Consider the following 21677-nt stretch of genomic DNA (forward strand, 5'->3'; position numbering starts at 1 on the left):
ATATTATATAAACAACCCCACAGGGAAAGACGACTTCAGAAATTATAATTGAACAATTCAATAAATCGCACGGCATTTAACAGAAGGGTATATCATCGGTGTTAAAAACTTATTTTGAAAATATTACTCATATCTCCAGTACAATGTGCACTAACCAGTTTTCTAAGTAATTCAGCTAGCAATTCTTGTGCTTTGCTCAAAAAGATATTTACAGTTAGGGTCGAACTTAGAAAAACAAACTATACCTAATAGGTTTGATTTCCACATCAGATTTATTTTGCTCAGGTTTTCTTGTCTTTTCAATGTGTTTTTGCCTATCAATATGTGATGTTGACATTTTTTTATGAAAAATACATTCTATTGCTGTATTATTTTAGTTGCCCTCACAAAGGCAGGTACCCAGCTAACAATTTGCCGTTGTTACAACGTCGTTTAAACGTTGTCAAATGGTTACCACAACGTTCCGATTTATCGTCGTGACAACGTAATTTTGTAGACTCCAGACAACGGCGTGACAACGTCATCCGACCATGCATTTGAATGTCGTCACAACGTTTCTGTAACGTGACCGTGACGTCCCAAAACCGTTCTCACAACGTCCCGCCAACGTTATGAAATGTTTTCTGTAACGTGCCAACAGTGTTTCTGGAACATTGTCACCACGTTTCCACAACGTGACTACCACGAGTTTAGTACGCTTTGGCAACGTCTCTGCGACGTTTCTGAACGTTTTTATCACGTGCGCACCACGTTGTCGCTACTTCGTATTGCCGTCCCTGCGACCCTGAGTAAACGTTCTAAACATTTTCGCAACGTCCTCTCAACGTGTTCGCAACATACTCAGAATGTGTTTCCGACGCTCTCTTCCCGTTCTCTAGGCTTGTAAAAAAGGCATGTAAGAAGTGTATATTTCAATACATCACACAGGTCAATTTACAAAAAAAAAAGACAGCGGCGGCATCGGTGATGGGCATGGGGCCCAGGGGCGCCCCCATGGGGGCGTGGGACGGAATTGGTTCTACCGGCTCTAGCGCTAGCCGCTAGCACGCCAGAACTGGTGGAAGTTCACTTCTTCACTAACCCTCGCTGATCACTCGGCGGACCGTTAGGCACCGGCTCATTTGCGGCCTCGATTTCCCTAGGCAGCTGGCAGTGCCTGACCAGACGGTCTGCGCGCCCCCCGTTCCGGTCGCAGCTTCCTAACAGCCACTTCGCTACCGCCTTGCCGACAGTAGGCCTGGCGCCTGCCACAAGGCGCGCTGCCGAGTTGCAGGACGTCTGCGGGAAGACATGAGGGAAAATCAGACATATTCAATTCATGAAAAAAAATCACAAAAATACCTGCACCAGTCTTCCCGTAACAGTGCGACAGGCTAGATCGAACATGTCAACACCTTAGAGGCTAGAGCTACTCGTACAATGAACTATAGCCTAGACCGCACGATATTACAAGGCACAATCTTGCAAATGCTACTCGTAAATGGTACTTTCACTTACCAGTCAAAGCAATAATCACATCAAACGCAGACAACTGGCGCTATCTTTCATCTTCCAGCTATCTCAACCGCGCCCGCCGCCGGCCCTCACTGCTCGCTCGCGCCGCGCACGGTACATAGAATACTAGGTAACACCGGTTTGTCCGCTCAACACAGGGCCAATGGTCACCACTTTCTTCAGCTGACGTCTGTGACCTTGAGCTGACCTAGGATGATAAACAGCTGACAATTTAGGCCATTTGGAGCTCACTTGACAGCTGAAGAGCGTGATTTAAAATATAAATATTTGTCAGGCACTTACAAAAGATATTATTCACCAGTCATTTTTTAAGCACATTCTGTCATAAATTAGCTGACTCCCTCTGGTCTTCCACACGGCAGAAAATGCAAGTGCAAATTCTGCCGTCTTGAAGTGAGCCAAACGCTTATGATACACATGATCGTTTCTCTCAGAGCACAACGGAAACTGCGAGAAAACAAGAGAGAGTCGGACTCTACAAATGAATGAATTTGGAAGAAAAATAGCTGTATTTTTTCCTATGGAAATGTTGACTTTGAAAACATTGGCCATCATTTTTAAAATTGCCCCCGAATATGAAAATGTGTGAATTGACAAAGCAGGCAATCTTGCTGTTTTTGCCCAAGTTTGTTCATGATTGAGAGAGATTCGATGCGAAAATGCACTGATATATACTTTTGAAAGCGAGGTCTCGATCAGTGTGTTAATTTTGATTTTTAACTTAATGCTAGTCCCACTTTTCCCTCCAAGAAAATATATTTGTCAATTTTTCAATAATCATATTATGCGTCATTGCTTTAAAAATAAAGAGAGTCGGACCGTAATTCTTTCAAAATGACCGATAATGCTCAATATCTACCGGAATATATCAACAGATTGGCCAGACTCATTGGCTAAATATGTTTAAATTGCATTTTTCTTACTTTCTGCAGATTTTCCTGCAAAATTTTTACTGTAGTTTAAGCTGCGTTTCCTGCTGATTGTGTTCACAGACCAATGGGAGACAAGTATTTCTTCATCAACAGGTTTATTCGCCATCAATTGGTCTAGCGGGTGTTTTTCGCATGCGCAGCTTATGTCACAGCAGCGTAAGAACACGTTCGCTTTAAATCATTATGGATATTTCTTTTCGGAATATCAAAGGCCAATGTTGATGTGTTTCATAAGATTTGTGGTGGCGGGATTATCGTCATTAACTAATTACTTGATATATTTTAATGGGGAGTGGTGTAATGCCCGCACGACTGTTGACTTTCATTGTAATTGCTTGAGCTTGTTCCTGGGCTGCCTCAGATAGCACGATGGTGTGTCAAGTATCATGGCCTGACAGGAAGGTGGGTACCCAGACCCCTAGCTCAATATTAATCTCAGATGAAGCCCGTATATATGTCTTAGAGATTGTTAAAGTTTTAACCTCACCTACATATAACCTAACATAACCTGAAATAACCAGACATGCTAGAACCCTTATTTTGGTCAAATGCTGATGAGCAGAAAAATATTAACTTTTTGATGATTTGCCATGCCTACCTATGTCTGGACGAGGGTTTCTCGGTTACTGTGTAGATAAACTATGGTGAAGATAAAAAACATCATCTACCCTAGCCTAACCTTTGCGTACTAAACTACCACTTTTGGTAAATGTTCAGAAAGAGTGATTCACTTTTCAGGCATACATTTTGTACATTCTTGCACTATTTGACATCCTGAATCCAGATATGATATTTACATGTGATACAAATACAAAACAAAAATCAAACCTTACCTAACCCCATGCCAGACTGGAAACTCACCTGTTCTCACCTGTTAGGTTTCCACAACCTTGGCTCGTAAAGGAAGGAGTGGAAACCTATTGCGTGCAGAGACGCGCCAATTCCTTGGGTGGGCAGATGGCTGGACCTCAGGCAAGGAATTGGAATGGTGCGTCTGCATTTGGTAAAACACTGAAAAAAGAAAACTTGTGCGTGTTTTAAGTGCCAGAATCCTAGACAAGATGATCAATTATGTAAATGAGAGAAGAGGGTACCGAAATGTGATACGTTCTCGGAAGGAAAGGTCAGGATAGGTAGCCTAGGTTAGTCCACCCGGTCCAGCTCGAGAAGGGCGGGCAGCAGCTACCTAGGGGGTAAGGGCGGAATATGATAGGTAGCCCAGGCGCGTATAACCCCGCCCCAACTTGGGAAGGGTGGGGCGCTTACCTGGGGGGGGGATGAAGGATGAGATGTGAATCGTTTGCCTTCTCTTATCCTGTGTGTTCGTACAATCTGCTTCCCAGTGCGGCTTTCAGTCCCTTTTTAAACTGCACCAGGGACTCCTCGTTCACCAGCCAATCTGGGAGGGCATTCCAATCGCGCACGACTCTGTGGGTGAAAAACCTTGACCTTGCATCTATAAGACTACGACACGTTTTTATCTTTCTACTATGCCCGCGCGTTCTGTTGTCGGCCTCCAGATCCCAGAGGATCTCCGGGGATATCTGACTGTGGCCGTGAAAAATCTTCCAGCATTTGATAATATCGGCTCGAAGGAGGCGTCCCTTCACAGAGAATAGGTCAAGTTCCTTTAGGCGATCACCATATTCCATATTACGGAGCCCAATCACATTGCGAGTCCAGAGCCTTTGAACAGACTCTAATCTTTTGAGATCCTGTACATAGCCGCTGTTCCAGATTGGTGACGCGTACTCGAGAATGGGGCGAATGTGAGATTTCAGTATGTGAGTCATAAAGTCAGGCGAGTGACACCTGGTCGATTTAAAGAAATTGTGAGCAACTCCTCCAGCCTTCGCTGCTATGCTGGCACAGTGTTCATGGAATTTCATCTCGTTGTCGATGATAACACCCAGGTCACTACATGACGTAACGCAGGGAATTGTGTCACCAGCCAGTGTGTATGCACCGGACTCGAAGTCATGGAATCGTCGCCTAAATCGTATGACGGCAGGAAAACATCCATACACTACGCCGGATGCCAGTGAGACAAAATTCGGCGCAAGCGATTTTGCGCCGAAATTTCTGAGTGATTTGCGCCAAAAATTAGGTGCCTATGTGTGCGAAAATTAAGCCCTTTTCATATAAAGCACATGTGCACATATACTGATCAAGGCTATATCAACCAGGCAGAGTGTTTCGGGGCTTTGTACGCTATCCCATGTTTGAGCGTCCGAATTAGTTTTTATTTCCACGTAAACCCAATACCTCGGTGGGAGCCAGCGAGGGCCCGGCAGCGGAGCAGCACGTGCTCCGGCACATCAGCCTCTTCTCGGCTCACGGTGCAGAGCGCCGCTGGGCACCGCTTGTCTGGGCACTGCTGACACGCGGCGGAGTGGAGACAGCCGATTCGGTGCCGTATTGGAGCGAGCTGCCCCGGTGGCCGGCCCTCATCTGGTGCACCGAAATGGCATCCTCTCGGTCCTCTCCGGGGAGAGGGAGCGGCGGCGTGCTCCCGAGGAGTGGCTTGAATAGTGATTCTGAGCAGTTGTCGCGCCACTGATGCGAGGCCGCACAATGAACCGCCCTGGTCAGCGATCGGGCGTTTGAGGGCAGGGCGGCCGCCAGTTTTGCCAGATCGTCCACGCTCTCATTCCCCTCGATACTGCAGTGGGCAGGAACCCACTGCTATTGCTTAACGACGCTTGGCGACGTTCAACAACGTTTTCCATGCCTATCTCTACGCCGAAGGTTGAGGCCTCACCTGGGCGGCCGTTCCTCCGCTGAGTAGACTCAGGGCGGCTCGCCAGTTCGAGCACGCGACGACCGGGGCGGGGGACGTCTCGTCCCGCAACCTCTCCAGAGCTGCCCACGGGGCGAATCTGCTGCTAGATTGACCAGCGTACCGCATAAATTCGGTGACTGTCTTTCGCCAAAAAAATATGCGACCGCCCTGCACCGAAAAATTCGTCCGCCGCCATGCGCTGAATTCGGCGCATGCGAAGTTACGCCGGACGTGCGCTTAAATTTTCGGCGCAATCCCGCCACTACGCCGGACATATTCGGCTTAACGTGTATTTTTTTCCAGTCTGGACCCCATGTTGCATATTCATATGAACTGTAGATCAGATATTTTTTGAACAAATACCCATCTTTCATCCTTTCAGCATGCCTACAACCTACTAAACAGCCTTGGTATCAACCTACCATTCATACTTTATCTACACAGTACACATACATATTGATATATGGGGTATGTGGTTCAGTAGGTTATAGTAGGTCAGGTGCCTACATGCTATCATTTGTCATGCTTTGATTGCAGGTGGTGTCTTGTGGGCTTTATAGTGGGCTTTGTGGCCCTCTCTAAGTGCAAGGGTTAAGTGTTGATGCACATAATGCAATGTGTTTTTTTCCATGGGCGCAGGAACCTCACTTAAAGTGTGGGGGGAGGGGGCAGAGAACTTCAATGTCACTTTGTGGGAACCCCAATACCCCTATAAACAAATTCTTTGCAGTTTCGTGCTTATCTCACCTTGCCGAACAATTTCTTGCTCTTAGTTTTGAATTTAAATGAAAAATAAATATTTTACTTTAAAAATTAGCATAGCTGAAAAGTGGGGACATCCCCCCGATCCTAGACCTTTTTTTTCTTAATGGTACAAATCATCCAGATTCATATGAGAAGGGTAGGTAGCTACCTACAAAATCAAATCAATGCCTCAATTGTTCATTGTTTTATTACAATAAGTCCCTCCTCTGCCAATCACACTAAACTATCTACTGTCACAATGCAGTGTGCGTCATGATTTCTCAACTCTATGCATACAATATATTTCCATTTGTCAATCACATATTGTTTTTTTTTTACAGGCTTTCCGGTTATGACTGAGGCCAGCATCTCACGTGTCCTGGCTACGCCAAATCACTGCGGATGCCGGATGCCGAGGACCGGAGAGCCAACCGCTTTGAGGCGTGAGCTCTGTGGCGTGGCTCGAGTGATCACCAGGTTCTGACGGCTACGGCGCCGTCGACCTGGTTGAATAGCTGGGGCCTGGACGAGAGTGCCCTTAGTACGGTGGTCAATCGGTTACGTCCGAGGGGCGCTCGAACACGCTGCCGTCGCGTGGCTGCCGGCGGCCGCCCCCTCGCACGTGAATCTCCTGGAGCGAGGACTGCGGGAGGCGGCCGCATCATCACCTGTATCCGCGCTCAACACCGTGCCACGCACTAATGGCGGAAGCCCGACTTTCTCCGATGGAGGAGAGAAGCTGGACGCTGGCTGCCAGGCTGCTGGGGAGGGCGCTGGGTCTGCCATCAGGGGATCCCCTGCACGCGACCGCCGAGGCCTCGGCACCGGCGCGCCTGCCTTCGGTCCGAGGCTGGAGATTGCGAGGCCGCCAGGCCTGGGCGAGAGCGAGAATCCCACCGTGGCAACAGACGGCTGGCGTCACCTTCCGGTTGGACGTGTGCCCGATCCGGGCTGGGGCCACGGCGGCGGAAAGGGAAAGCGTGGCTACGCTGCACCTCGCGTTCCTGCCCCTGTGTGCTGTCCGGCTTTGGACGGACGGATCTGTGGAGGGCGGAGTCTTCAGGCGCTGGGCGGGAGCCGTGCTGGTCTGGCTGGACGAAGAGGTCGAGGAACTGCGGGCCCCGGCCGGAGAGTTGTGCTATAGCTACCGCGCGGAGATGGTGGCGCCGGTGACCGGTCCGGAGACCGTACTCGGAAGAGACAGAGACCAGGACCTGCGGTCTCCGGTCCGTACCTATCTGCTAACTGTGCGGTAGTGCTGGTGTAGTGCAACATTTTTGGATGGCTAGCTACATTTCACGATTAAATAGCTGGTACGTTTCAGTGCAGGTGGCGTGACGAACAATGTGTCTGTTGGCCACTTCTGCGGAAGCTGCCATTTCCTACTCGAAGGCGGGCGCGCTGTTTGGCTGGGCCGGCAGGATGTTCCCACTTCCCATGTGTCGACGGCAAAGCGAGTATATTCATGTTCTTTTAATGCACAGAAGTCTGTTGTATATTTGAAGTTTTATTTTAGGTTGACGATTGCGAAGGGCAGATTCATCTTCTCTCTTTCATTTGTGTTGCCACTTTAGCGTTCATGTTTGTCATAAGTGTCCTGGTCCGGCTTGGTTGTCATCTTAATTCGTGATGTATTTTATTTTACGAACATGCTGGTGATCAATGCAATACACTTGATTAATAATGCTGCTTTAGCTCTGATCCTTTGTGGTATGTCTTGATTGTACTACTGCGATAGTGATTTTTCCTCACCAAAATATGCAGGCAACAAATGTAAATGCTGCCAAAAGTTTTTCATTGCGTGATGTATCTAAAAGACATCAAGTTTCTGAACGTGGTCGTGTACTACGCAACCGGAAACTCAATAGGACGTGGAATGCTGTGAAGCAAAACTACAGAAGTGAGGCTGGCCACGCCAAAATCAAGTGAGATATGTCTAGCCTTTCTTCAGCCGCCAAGGCTTCGACAGACTATCCGCGGGTTCGGTGTCTCTCGAACTACGAAAATTCAACGTCGTCCGGCCAATCCTGGTTAAGGTCAGCGGGGACTTAGCTGTGGTTATGGAACAGGATTGGCCGTCCGAGAGACTCAGAACCTGGGGTATGTTGCAGCACAGCTATGTCGACCGAGTGTCGTCGCAAGCTACCCCTTTCGACGAGAAAAAGTAAAACCGTCCCGTCCTAGGCTAACTAGGCTTAGCTAGGTGGCAGCACAGTCGCGCCGGCAGGGGGCAGTGCCACAACCAGCCGACTGATATTTTCGTGTGACGTCAGAACCGGTGCCTCCCTGGCGCCGCGCAGACTGCGGCTCGGCCGGCTGGCTCTGAACGCCGGCCGGTGACACTGACGTCACGTCCCCTCCGGCGAGGTCAGGGCGATCCACCGCTCGACACTGGCGGCCGGCGTGGCTCACTGGCAGCCGCGGATAACAGCCGCGTTTACATAGGGATAGTTGCAAGCCTCTAGCTCCGCCTGTGATGTCGCAAAACATGCCAATGACGCTTTGTAATTAACACAATGATCTCATCTAAATATACGAAAAGTACTGCACTAAAATTATCGGAGAAGAAGTGAGCAACAGCCCCGACAAAAATGCTATGTAACCGGGCATATTGTTTGGGTGGCAGGGAGCCGGATTTGTGCCGGACTTGGCGGTCCGAAACCATAGTAACTCCGGAGCGCTACGGCAAAGACTGGCTTATCGGAGTCACCATCAAATTAATACCCACCCGCCTTTTAACTATATGTTATATATGTTATATATATATATATATATATATATATATATATATATATATATATATATATATATATATATATATTTATATATTAGAGAGAGGTATCAGAATTTACTTGTAAAAACACCGCTAATTATTCAGTACCTATAATGTCAAGGTTGTGACAAACCGTTTTAACAACGTGTTGGCGACCACCAGCTGACAACGTGAACAGTCCTAGTGTTAAAACATGTCAAATTTAACGATGAAAACTGAAAATGCGCGTTGAAAGTCAAAGGAAATGCAATATATGGCCTTATATGTCACCATGCATTATCAAAATATAATGCTGCAGCCGCCTGCAAGTGCGCGGTTGCTGCAACGTACCAATAAAACGTTGTCACAACGTTTTACCACAACTGTCGGACCAAACCATGGCTTCACAACGTTCAGAACGTTGATACAACGTAATTAAAACGTAATTTCGTAACTTGCCGAAACACGACGTTGTGACAACGTTGTACTAACGTTTCCTGTTAGCTGGGTATCCTCATTTCACATTTCGATTTCACAGGGATTCTTAAGTCTGCAAGCATGGAGTCATTTCATGAAGCTGGCCATCATTCTGGGAACTTTGATGACATAAAAACATTGATAGAATCTAAGCATGTAGATTTGAAGAGTGAGCTAGCGAAGGGACAAGGGTTGCAAGAGAAAATCCAGGACATGACTGCTCAGATGGATGACCTGAACACAACAATAACGTCGGAGGTGAGTGAGTTATGAGTACCTATCATGTATCCTTTGTCATGTTTTACCTTGAAGTGATTCAAATTCAATACCTACACCACTTACATTCTTTTTCAGCTTTCCTGCTCACATGGATGGCACAAGGACCACACAAGTTTTTAACCCTTGCCTTGGCAGCAGCATTTTTGCATACATTTGATGTGTTTATAACTACCTCAAAAATCTCTGTAGAACTCTGTGTTCTCTTTTTGTTGCATGAGTTTCTGTGTACTCTTTTATCACCCTGTGTGTGGTAACAGGGCCCGTGTCTGTTTGACTCCAGATTCGGCCGGCGCTCTCCGACTCTACTGAGCAGCTGCAGAGGGCCACCGCGGAGCTGGCCGAGACCACCGAGCTGCTGCAGCTGGTGGAGCAGCTGCTGCAGCTGGGCCGGCAGCTGGCCGCCAGCCGCCGGCTGCAGCAGGCCGGCCGGCTGGCGGAGGCAGCCGACTGTGTCTCGGAGCTCCGGCAGCAGACGCAGCGGCTGGAGGAGCGCACCGGACACCAGGTACCGGACTGCACTGCCGGTAGCCCGAGCCGGTCCTCACTCGGGGCAGGGCGCCAGATATGACACCTTGTCGTCGCTGGCCTCCTGGCCGCCGATCTACTACGTCCGATTTAGCCACAGATTAATTGAAAATAGAAACATTGCCATTTGGTCGGTCATTTTCGGCCAATTCCGTGTAATCTCGCTGATAACCACGCAATCATTGCTACCGAGGCTGTCACCACAGTGCCGCTGATGACTGGTTTGTGGTCTGTCTGCTGTGGGTCTCTACTCTCTGATGGCCAATTTGTCTGCCGTGGGTTCTCTACTGACGGGTATGACTATGACCGCCCGTTTTTCACGCGTCCCAAAATTATATTTTGGCTTCGGTGTCAGAGGGGAATATTCGTCTATACTAAGAGGGCTGAGAGTGGAAAATTGCCAGTCAGAAAGGCACTTAAAGGAGTTGAAAACAGGGATAAGCAATTAATTTTTGAATGTTAGAGGGTGCTCTGGGGAGCTGCATTATAGGATGATTAAATAAGATATGAAGAGAGGTAAAAGGTACACGCCACGCGGATGCTCCCGATTAGTAAAACAGGGAGTGAAAAATCGCTCTGGAATATTGGAGGTGAGAGTGGAAAATTATTTTCGTTTGGGTGTCGCTTCCCACCCAAACTTGCGAATTTTGGGTCACTGCAGGTGTCTCTGCTCTCGGACCTCCGGGACCAGGCGCTGGTCCAGGAGGAGGCCGTGCTGCACGCGCTCGTGTGCCGCTGGCGGGCGGCGTTCAGCTGGGACGACTCGGACGCGGCGCTGACGGTGCGGCCGGCCGGTCTGGAGGACACGGCCGCCGGGCTGCGCCGGCTGGGCCGACTCGGGCGCCACCTGGAGCGGCTGTCTGAGGCCGTGCTGGGCCGGCTGGCCGCGCCGCTGGTGGCCGGCGGCCGGCTGCAGCGGCTCCGGGACGCCGACTCGCTCACCCTGTCCGTGTCGGCTGCGGAGCCGGAGCCGGAGCCGGAGCGGCAGCCGGAGCCGGGGGCCGTGTACGCCGCGCTCACCGAGCTGGTGACGGCGCTGGCCGAGGCGGCGCTGGCTGGCCCACTGCTGGCCGAGTTCGGCGCGCTGGCCGGACCGGCGCTGGCCCAGCAGCTGGTCGACGGCCCGCTGGCGGCGGCCATACCGTCCGGTCCGCAGCAGCGCGCCGCCTTCGACACGGTCATCGAGAGCACGGAGCGGTTCAGCGCCGCGCTGGCCGAGCTCGGTGAGCGGGGGCGACTGATATCCGCGCTACCGCCGGCTCCAAACTGTGCCGATACCGACAGTGTGTGGAGGTCAATTCAATATCCAATTTACGTGATCCTCATTCCCCATGTTTGAATAATGCGTTGTTTCAGCTAATTTCTAGCTCACGCGATTACCAATTTTCTCACAGTCCAGTAACTTTCTGCTTCAGCCTTCCGGGATTCCCGCGCCTGCATCTGGGATGTGCCCGTGCTCTGTTCCGTTGCCCCGGCGGTTCTCCTCTCACGCCGTCGGACCCCGCCCCGCCGCCAGGGTTCTGGGATCGCTCCGACTCGCTGCTGGCCTATGTGTCCGACGTGGACCGTCTGATGGTGGACCGGGTGTGCGCCGACCGTCTGGCGGCCGGCCGCCGGCTGCTGGCCGCGCCCCTGCACGTCACCGTACCGGTGGGCGGCGGGCCGCCGGCCGCGGACGGGCCCGAGCCGCCCGACGGAGCGCTCACCGACAGTCTGTACCGCCTGCCGCGCTGCCGCGTCAGGTAGGAGGGCGGGGCGGCGGGCGGAGAGGACGTGAGCGTCACCGGTCCAAAGAATGGCTGTCACAGGAGGCTCAAATCTTATGCATAAATACCGTAAATAAGATTAAGCAGCACTGGCTAAAGCTCAGGCACAGGTAATGGCTTTTAAATTCAAAATGATTTACACGCATTTCAGCCCATCTTACAGTCAATCGAAGTTAACAAGAATCGTTTGGTCTATTGGTATACGTAATACGCATTTGCCTGCACCGGTGTTTTTTATGTATGTAACCAAGTGTCGTACGTAGGAAAGTACGGCACTTGAAAGATTAGGCCCATGATGGCACGGTGCCGCTGGTCGGAGAGTTGGGGTTGCCCCGCGTTGGATTCTGATTCGGGGGGAAGGGGCACTCAGAGCGGAAAGGCCCAGCTACAGGCCGGATGGTTTGCAGGGGATGACAATAGATTTCAGTGCACGTAGACAGGTAAACGTAAGACACAAACGTGAGGCACAGCGGAGGATCGAACGCGCCCGTGAACATCCAAGCTTTAAAAACAATTTCAGCTGCAGCAAGACTGGGAGTGGGCACATTCTATGATTCACATTACATTTTCTGCACAAGTGGTGAGAACGAGCTCGTGTCACCAGATCCGCGAGATCCCTGGGGCTGGCCCGCAGCACAATTCTCATGTGGATGCAATGATAAGGTTTGTACTGCGCCTCATGGGGTCAGATGGACTGGGGAGGGGAGTTGTCAGCCGATGGGTATCGAACTCGGCTGATAACGGTGAGGACAAGGCCACCGCGGCGGCCAGGCACATGGTGTCCCGCGGCCAACGCATCGTCCAAACGACAACGATGGCCTGCGGGCGCCTGAGCTTCTCAGCTTTGTAGCACCAGCCGGCATCACTGTCCCCAGCGGCTGAGCAGTAGGACGAGCCACCAACGGGGATTAACTGACTCCTCAATTCTAAATAACAGAGGTCCTTGTAAGCCACTGATGTGGATGATTTCCTAAATGGGTTCTATTTTCTACTTAAGCTGTGTAATGCTGATGTCCAATAATTGCCAAACTATCGCATTTCAGGAATCATGAAGGAAAACGACCACAAATTATGTTAAGGTGCTCATCTTCGAAACAATACGAAGGTCATTGTGATCCAGGTGAAAGTATATTTTCTAAAATACATTTGGAACCACCAATCTACCCCCTATCTAACATTCTCGCATCCGTGAACAATATCAGATTCGCAAGATCAGCACACTGCTTCCAACTTACAACATACACCCGCGCACCGGGGAAAAATATCCAAAATGAGTTTCATCATCTCAATATCTGTCTGGAAACGCACATTACTAATGTAAGAGGTAGTGAGTGAACCCTGTCCACTTTCACAGCTCTTTACCGTGAAATACTTATCGTTTACCATGCACATTACGCATCCTATCATCTGAGCTCTCAACATACTAGCCAGAGCAGTCGAGTCGCATAAGTCAACACGTGTCCATAAGGCATACTGCACTTCATACAACTTTCGGAATACGTTGGAAGGATAAACCTGATTCAGAAATGGACAAGACAGTCGGGGATCTCTTGTCCGACGATTCTGCGATTGTTCGTTGTCGGCCTGTTGACATGTGCATTGTGCATCACTATGAAACAAATCATTGTCTACCTACGCAACATTGGCAATAGAAAACGTACGCGTCGCTGATATGTTTGGCAAGGCACTAATTGGAAGTACATGATTATCCGCTAGGTTCTCACACCTCGAACGCAATCACATTCAGCGCCGTTGAGGCCCCCTGGACTAATATTGCATGGCCCCAGTGGCCTTTAGTAAGCTCGCACCGGAAATACCAGTAGCACTTTCCCTCAGTTCCCAATGTAACATAACGTATCTCCCAAGCACGTTTCACCTACCCCACCCAGCGTGATCCATGAGTTTCCAAGTCATTACCTCAGACTCGCCGGTCACTGGCACCAAGTTGTGTCCCAACCGTGCCGATACAGCGGCTCTACCAGCGTCCCCACAACAGCTGTCCTAGCGTCGCTACAGCAGCTGCTGTCCCAGCATCCCTATAGCAGCAGCTGTCCCAGCGGCCCCACAACAGCTGTCCCAGCGTCCCTACAGCAGCTGCCCCAGCGGCCCCACAACAGCTGTCCCAGTGTCTCTACAGCAGCTGCTGTCCCTGCGTCGCTACAGCAGCTGTCCCAGCTGCCGGAGCAGCGGCAGGCTGGCGGCGCGCACGTCGTCGGCGTTGAACACGGGCCTGTACCGCCGCAGCTCCTCCAGGCGGAGCGTGTCGGCGCCGCAGCAGTGCGCGATCAGCGGCCAGTTCATCTGCGCCACGTGGCCGCCCGTCAGCTGGCGCAGGAACGTCCAGTACGAGCGGCGGATCTGGTGCGGCTCCAGCACGGCGGCGCTCAGCACCAGGCCCGTGCTGAGGGCGTACAGCAGCGCGCCGCCGCCCGGCGGCCGCGGCAGACGACCAGACGCCGCGCCGCGCCAGTAGCACGCCTCCACCGTCTTCCAGAACAGGTAGAGCGTCAGCGAGCGGCTGCTAAAGAACCGCAGGCCGACGGCGGCAGCTACCGCGCCAGCGGGCAGTGCATGCCAGGCGTCGTCCCGGCCGCGCTGCCGGCGCAGCAGACAGCTGACCAGCCGGAACAGGCCCGAGAGCGAGCCCAGGCCGAATCCGAGCCTAAGGAGGGCGGCGGCGGCGGGCGGCGCCGGCGGCCGGCTGGTGGTGACCAGTCGCAGCAGGCCGCCGGCCGCCGTCACACCCGTCTGCAGCGCCACACCCAGCAGCAGCGACTCGCAGAGGCCGGCGGCCGCGTACGGCGCGCAGCCGCCCGCGTGCGGACAGCACGGGTGGCGGGCCACGGTCAGCGGCCGGCGCGGGGACGGCGGCGGCCGGGCGCCGCGCACCAGCCGCACCACGTACTGCACCAGCCGGGCGCCCGCCGACGGCTCCTGACCTCGGCCGTCGCCCGGCGGGGGGCAGACCTCCACCGTCCCCAGCAGCGTCTTCGTCAGAGTGCCCAGGAGTCCCTCGCACTTGCCCTGCTTGTGCATGTAGAAGATGGTCGCTAGCGTGGCAATGGCGAGCAGTCGTTCACCATGTGGGACTTGTGGCACAAGTCCTCTGGCCTTCAGGATATTGAACAGGGTTTCTGATGCCACATTGGTCATGTACACTGTCAGAGCATTTCTTCTGTCCTCTCTTTCCAGAAAGATAGCCATGTAGGAAGACATAAAGGCAGCAAGCATGATGGATTCTCTTGCTGGGATGAATGGCAAACTCCTCACAAAACAGAAACATGATAAAAAGAAGTAGCAGTTTGCTCCAAGGAATGTTGAAGACTGTAGGGTTTCTTTTGCAAGCTTCTGAAGAGTGGATTTATCCAGCTTCTTTGCTTTGATCAGTCTTGAAATCATAAACAGCGGCAGATAGATTTTCATGGCTTCCCGAACTCCTGGAATGCCAACATCCAGCCATGACTTTGGACATGATGATGTCCATGTGTGGGCAATTTCATGACACCCATATGGTGTTCTTGACAGCTTACTTGCTGCTATCATTCTGGATGGCTAGATGTTTCCAGTTTCAAAAGATAACAGGTAGTCTCTTGCTCTGAGTGTGCTGTACCAGTGCAGTACTGTCCCAGTACCCTGGGTGATTCCTCAGCAATACTACAACTTCAGCAGTCAGCACTTAGTTCCACTTTGCGACTAACCACTAGGTTCAGCACCCGCAACAGACTGGATGGCGACTGCTAGATCCCCACGTTGAGATTGTGTCTGATGGCACATGAATCTCACCTTGTACTTGAATGATACAATTATCTCAAGAGCTGGGAACTTTACCATACCATATCTCAACGTCCTTGATCGCAGCAGTGTAGATATGGGATATCTTATCTGTTCTTGACTACAGTCCACTTCTCTGTCAGGGCCAGAGGGCTGAGGTGGGGATGCACACCAATGCCATCGTTTTATTAATATATGACTTGCAATGTACTTCGAAAGTTGCTGGCTTTAAAGGACTCATGCACAGGCATTTCGGAATTAAAGGAACTCAGCCTTTTTTAAACAAAAATCAATGACAATTGCTCTATATATGACCTTGGACCTTGGCAATGTAAATGTAAACAACAATCTATAGAGGCGATTGTGGGGGGTCCGCGACATATCTGTTTGAAATACTGCGTACGAGCAGCATCAGCAAGTTTTTACAAAAGCAACCAATCAGCTTTCGCAACAGCTGAAGCTGATTGGTTCATATTGGTTCGACCAAGGCTACAGAATACCGGTCCGACTATCTTGCGACGGTCGTAAATTAAGCAGCAGGTTGATATTCCTGATTTCGATGAGAATTATGCCACATGATGTGGAAAGCACTTTTCTAGCGCCAGCCCTGCAACATCGTAAAGCTTAGGAACTACACCCCGATCGAAACGGAAGTGGCGCCGTTTGATTCGCCGTGTGCAATTTGATTAGCCGTTTTATACTAGGTAGTATATTTAATGTATGCTAACCCCAGTTAACATTGTTGACCTTCATCAGGTCACAAACGTTCTCGCGTATTGCAGCCATTCCCATAACTCAGCAATTACTGATGATGGGATGGATCCTGACTCCTGAGTTAGAGGATGTCTGCACTAGACGAGAGTGCTTAGCCGGAGCTTTGAAGGTCACCGAGGTCACCTGAGGCTGAGGCCACCACATATAATATTCAAAACAGCCGGTCAAATTGTCCGTGGGTTACCAAATGCATTTGATTGCATGTAATGTATGATTGAGCTCAATGCCGTTCCTCCGGAGGGACTAACACGTGAAGTTTCTAAATATTCCGGCCCTGACGACCCTACGGTGGCACGGACTCGAGCCGGCTCCGTTTGACCATGCCCACGTGTAGAGGCCCTCATTAGTATTCTTGATGCCCTACCGCCACGCCGGACACTGATGCTCTCACGACAGTCTCGAAACACACCATCCCTATGAGCCACCGGCCCCTGTGTCTGAGCGCCCTGCGTGTGTGCCGAGTGCCGACCCTGGCGCGCGCTGTTTCCCGGCCCGTCTGATCGGCCCTCCCGCTCTGTCCTGGCCCGTCTGATCGGCCTCCCGCTATGTCCCGGCCCTCTGATCGGCCTCCCGCTGTGGCCCGTCTGATCGGCCTCCCGCTGTGTCCCGGCCCGTCTGATCGGCCTCTCGCTGTGTGCGTGCCGCAGTGAGTCGGCGGTGCAGTACGCCGAGCTGGTGGAAGCCACGGTGTCTGAGGCGGCCGGCGGCGCGCCGCTGCTCTCGGCCCGGCTGCACTACACGACCGGCCGGCTGCTGGAGCTCTACTGCGCCCTGCTGCCCGAGGTGCACCGCCACCATTTGGCCAGCGTGCCGGAGCAGGCGGCCATCGCGCACAACAACCTGCAGCTGCTGGCGCACCGCGTCACCGCGCTGGCCGTCCGCCACAGGTGAGCCGTCAGCTGCTGGCGCACCGCGTCACCGCGCCAGGTGAGCCGTCAGCAGCTGCTGGCGCACCGCGCCAGGTGAGCTGTCAGCTGCTGGCGCACCGCGTCACCACGCTGGCCGTCCGCCACAGGTGAGCGGCCCAGCCGACCGGCAGCAAAGAGGTGGCAATACTTGTCCGCTTTTCCTCGCGTAATTCACAATTGACTGTTTCTCAAACTAAAAACATCATTTGAACGCCAGCAGGCTGCATCCTCCCGGATGTTCTGGGCCCAGGCGGTACCCTACACCGCTTGTGTTGAGTGTGTCTGTCTGGGTGACTGTCCGTAGGTGTGCGGACGGCACGTTCCTGGACATGGTGCCCGAGCTGCGACGCACCGGGTCCGACATCTTCCTGGCGGCCCTGACGCACCAGAAGGAGCAACTGCTCGACATTCTCTCGGAGGCAGGTGAGAACAACAACCAACGGGACTGGGATGGGTAATTCGCTGTGTGGTGTCGATCGACTCGATATTCTCTCGGAGGCAGGTGAGAACAACAACCAACGGGACTGGGATGGGTAATTCGCTGTGTGGTGTCGATCGACTCGATATTCTCTCGGAGGCAGGTGAGAACAACAACCAACGGGACTGGGATGGGTAATTCGCTGTGTGGTGTCGATCGACTCGACATTCTCTCGGAGGCAGGTGAGAACAACAACAACAAGACGGATGGGTAATGCTCTGTATGTTGTCGAGTCTATCCCTCTCCCTACCCTAAAATGCGATTAACGATTTCTCCTACTGCTCACTTGTTCCGCTGACCATCGATGAAGTTGATCATGTTTTCTGGCGGCTTCTGATCTCGACCCGGCCCGGTGCCGCGTCGGACAGGTCTGGAGAACCTGGCGCAGACGGGCGACCTGTCGGCCACGGCCGGCGCCGCGCTGCGCCGCTGCGGCCACCAGCTGCGCCGCGTCTGCCGCGTCTGGCGACCCGTGCTGCCGGCGGGCGTGCACGCGCGCGCTGCCGGCCTCCTCCTGTCCGTGGTCACCGGGTGGATCACGGAGCGCGTGCTGGCCCAGCAGGACATCTCGGCCAGCGCGGCCAGCCAGCTGACGGCCGCCGCCGCACCGCTGGTCGACGACGCACTGGCGCTCTTCAGGGTCAGTGGCTGACAGGCGACGGGTGGGCCTGCTGGGCCCCGGGGCCACGCGGGTCTCTGGCTGTATGGTATGGGGTCTCTGATGTTGTAATGTTGCTTTTACAGGATGTAATCTATCTGATGTGTGGGGCACTTCTGACAGTGTGTGATCAATTCTCTGACAGTATATGGCCTCTCCGTCAGTACGGAATATATGGAATAACGGGTGTCTACTAAATAATGAGAAAAAGTTTAAAGACCTATATCTCGGTAATTGCGTAACTTAGATCATTCAAAATTCGCATGCGGATGCACCTATTTATTGGTTATCAAGAACCTTCGAAGCAACGCACTGAGTTAATCATGTTTCACGTCAGGCCGCACGAGCCATCCGACCCCCTCGATCAAACGTCGCGGCACCTCCGCGTTTAACGAGACCGATAATTTCTGACTTTGCATCTTCAGATGTCGGTCCAAAGCTATGGTCTAGTCCCCTGAACATATTTCTTTCTTGGCAAAGCCTCACAAGTCTTAAAGCGGCCAAAGCTGCGAACGCAGGGTCAATTGTCCTCTCGATCTTCCAAGGGTACGCCGACCCCCTCCAACATTGTGATGGTTTTAATGGCATAATGGCCGAAAACTAAGTCGAGCCGGAGCTTATAGCCACCACTTGGGTAGTCTACACCATGTATGACCTTGGCGACCCCCAAAAATAAGGAATCGACACCTTTTCTAGCCGTCCCTCGCACTAGAACACCCTTCCAATGTTAACTCATTTTGGCATCATATGACTGGCAGTACATCCCCTTCCGGAGACACCGTCTAGCCACACCAGTAAGCTGGAAACCGGCAAGGAAACTTGTCCTCAGGCTGCAGTTGTATTACCCCTTACAGGAGTCTACAAACCGGCAACAGATGACATTTCTGTTCCCGAGAAGGCCAAACAGCTTTCGTCACCCATTACCATCTCCACCTTGTGACCAGTTGACAGCGTGCCCCTGAACCACCGACGCAAACGCCGTTATTCTCTGCGTTCCTGCGCTTTGGTGATAACGGATGTCTGTGTGCACCTCAGTTACTTAATTGCACATTTTCTAAAACAGAAATAACGACATAATAGTGGCAAATATTAAAGTGTCACGCCAGCAGGCACATTGACACCCCTCACTTTGTCCTTCGTACCCCATAGCAGGGGATCTTATTTCTGTGGCGAAACTCGCAGAGTTACAGCCCCTTCAAACTTTTGTCTAGCATGCTGATCGTTTCCTCTTGTCCGAACTATCATAAATATGCGATTGGCACTGGGCTAAAAACCTTTAATTTGTACTTAGAGAGCCATTGGTGTCTTTTCCGGTATAGATCGGTAATTTTCCTTCAGATTGGCGAAGATTTCTCGGAACCGTTGCATGCTTAACGTCCTCCTGGCGACTGACCGTGGGATGTCATGTTTTCATTTTGTGTGTTTAACATTCGCAACAGAGTGGTCTTTCATCATGTGAATTATGCATATTATGTGTTATCATTAAAGGTGCGTATCAACTCCTTAGAAATTTTCTCATTATTTAGTAGACACCCGTTAGTATGGGATAGACAGTGCGCTGTGTCTGTGACTGTGTCGGGGCCCTGACAGTGACGATGACCCTCTGACGATCGGCCCGCGCCCACAGCCGGACACAGAGGGGGAGGAGGACCCAGCAGAGGGCAGCGCGCCGGCCGTCTCGGAGAGCGAGGCGCGCGCGCTGCTGTCGCGCCACACGGGGGGCTGGGGCCGCTTCACCGAGCTGCTGCTCGTCCTGGAGGAGACCATGCGCGGTGAGTCTGCCCCTCCACAGGGCCCATGAACTGGCCGTGGTATGCCACTGTATACTGGATGTAGTCAGGTGTGTATTGTGTAAGAAGCTGTATATACTGGTTTAGTGTGCCTTGTATGCGCTGTCCGTGCTGTGTGCTGTGACTGCCGTCTGAGCAGAACGTGCTCTGCCCCGCAGGGATCCTGGACCGGTGGTCGGACGGCAAGGGCCCGCTGGCCCAGCACTTCAGCGCCGAGCAGGCGCGCCACCTGGTGCGCGCGCTCTTCCAGAACAACGAACGGCGCGCCGCGACTCTGGCCAGGATCAAATGAGCGCGCCCGGCGGGTGCGGGCGGCACCGGCCGGGTGAACCGAAACCTGTACCGCGTCTGTGTGTGAGTGAACACAGTGCCTTCGGGGAGCTGGAACGGAAACTGTCTGAAATCGGAGACAGACTGGGCTGTGGGCGGCCGGTATATCGCGATATAACTATATAATTTCTAACTATGTTTTGGTGTTTATCCTGGAGTTGTTATATGATCTTTGTTTTGAATATAACTACAATTGTAATGTGACATAAGCGAATGATTGTATTGTATTTACCAGTAAAACGCCGTTTGGGGGGAAAGAACGAACGAGCACAGCGGGGAGCCATGCACTTGTGAACATGCTAAGTGAGACTTGCAAATGACTTGTGGGAGCCACCCTTAAAAGGTGTACCGAATTATAGGGAACTTGAAACAAGAAGTGGAGGTCATCCGAGGTCAAGGTCACCGAGGTCACCTTCAACAACAATTTTCTGTCTGATGAGTGATGTGTCTGTCTGATGAAGTCGCATACGGCGAATCGAATGATGGCTTCATCGATTCAACCGTCTCGATAATTGCTGAGGATGAATGCATGGATAGACAGAGACGTTTGCACTGGTCCTCGCTAGATCGCCTGAGGTTACCATATTTCTATCGGTTGATGGAATTACCTACGCACGGCGAATTTTTGTCTTGATAGCGCCTGACTGGACACTGAAATGCAGCATATCACAATGGGATATCCGGGTAGTGGGTATCCCGGGCACTGTTTCACGCCACGCCGCTACTCATGACGCGACCAGAGCTCTGTTCGCCCGCTGCTGTCAAAACAGCTTCCCCAACAGCCCACTAGGTGGCTACTGTGTTGAAGAGATAGGACTGTGCTGTTGACCAATGAGAGGCCGAGAAACGCACGCAGGCTGCTGACGTAGGCTGCCGTGCGCTTACTATGGGCAACCACAAAAGTGAGATATTTCTTCTTTTAATGGGGCTACAAAGTGATCTAAAACGCAGACAAAAAAGTTACCGACACTACAAAACCACTGCCACCATCCATACGCTGGCTGATGGACGAGATTGTTGCCTAGCAACGGAGACCACGTGAATTTGTCCAATAGGAGCTCGAGTCGCGCCAGCAGTGTGTGACGTAGGCTGCTGTTATAACCGCAGAGTTCGTGCGGTCGCTGTGGGCCAACCGCAGCGAAGGCGCGGCCGATTTGGGCGCGCCCCGCGCCGCTGTCACACGTGCGCCAAACAAG

The 21677-nt window shown here is 52.1% G+C and overlaps 2 protein-coding genes across 2 annotated transcripts; one reads left to right on the forward strand and one right to left on the reverse strand.

Moving 5' to 3' along the window:
- The first annotated feature begins 9246 nt into the window (after positions 1-9246).
- On the forward strand, positions 9247-20687 carry LOC122363638 (centromere/kinetochore protein zw10 homolog). Its single transcript, XM_043333141.1, has 9 exons — positions 9247-9460; positions 9762-9986; positions 10668-11229; positions 11523-11748; positions 16965-17204; positions 17530-17648; positions 18072-18343; positions 19989-20133; positions 20310-20687. Exons 1-9 carry the CDS (start codon positions 9284-9286, stop codon positions 20441-20443), a joined length of 2100 nt encoding a protein of 699 aa, XP_043189076.1. The 5' UTR covers positions 9247-9283; the 3' UTR covers positions 20444-20687.
- On the reverse strand, positions 12882-15888 carry LOC122363639 (transmembrane protein 135-like). The gene has a single exon (XM_043333142.1). It carries the CDS (start codon positions 15313-15315, stop codon positions 13930-13932), a length of 1386 nt encoding a protein of 461 aa, XP_043189077.1. The 5' UTR covers positions 15316-15888; the 3' UTR covers positions 12882-13929.
- Positions 20688-21677: the final 990 nt, after the last annotated feature.

Source organism: Amphibalanus amphitrite, unplaced genomic scaffold, assembly GCF_019059575.1.
Source record: "Amphibalanus amphitrite isolate SeventyFive unplaced genomic scaffold, NRLGWU_Aamphi_draft 000631F_arrow, whole genome shotgun sequence".
Taxonomy (NCBI): Eukaryota; Metazoa; Arthropoda; class Thecostraca; order Balanomorpha; family Balanidae; genus Amphibalanus; species Amphibalanus amphitrite.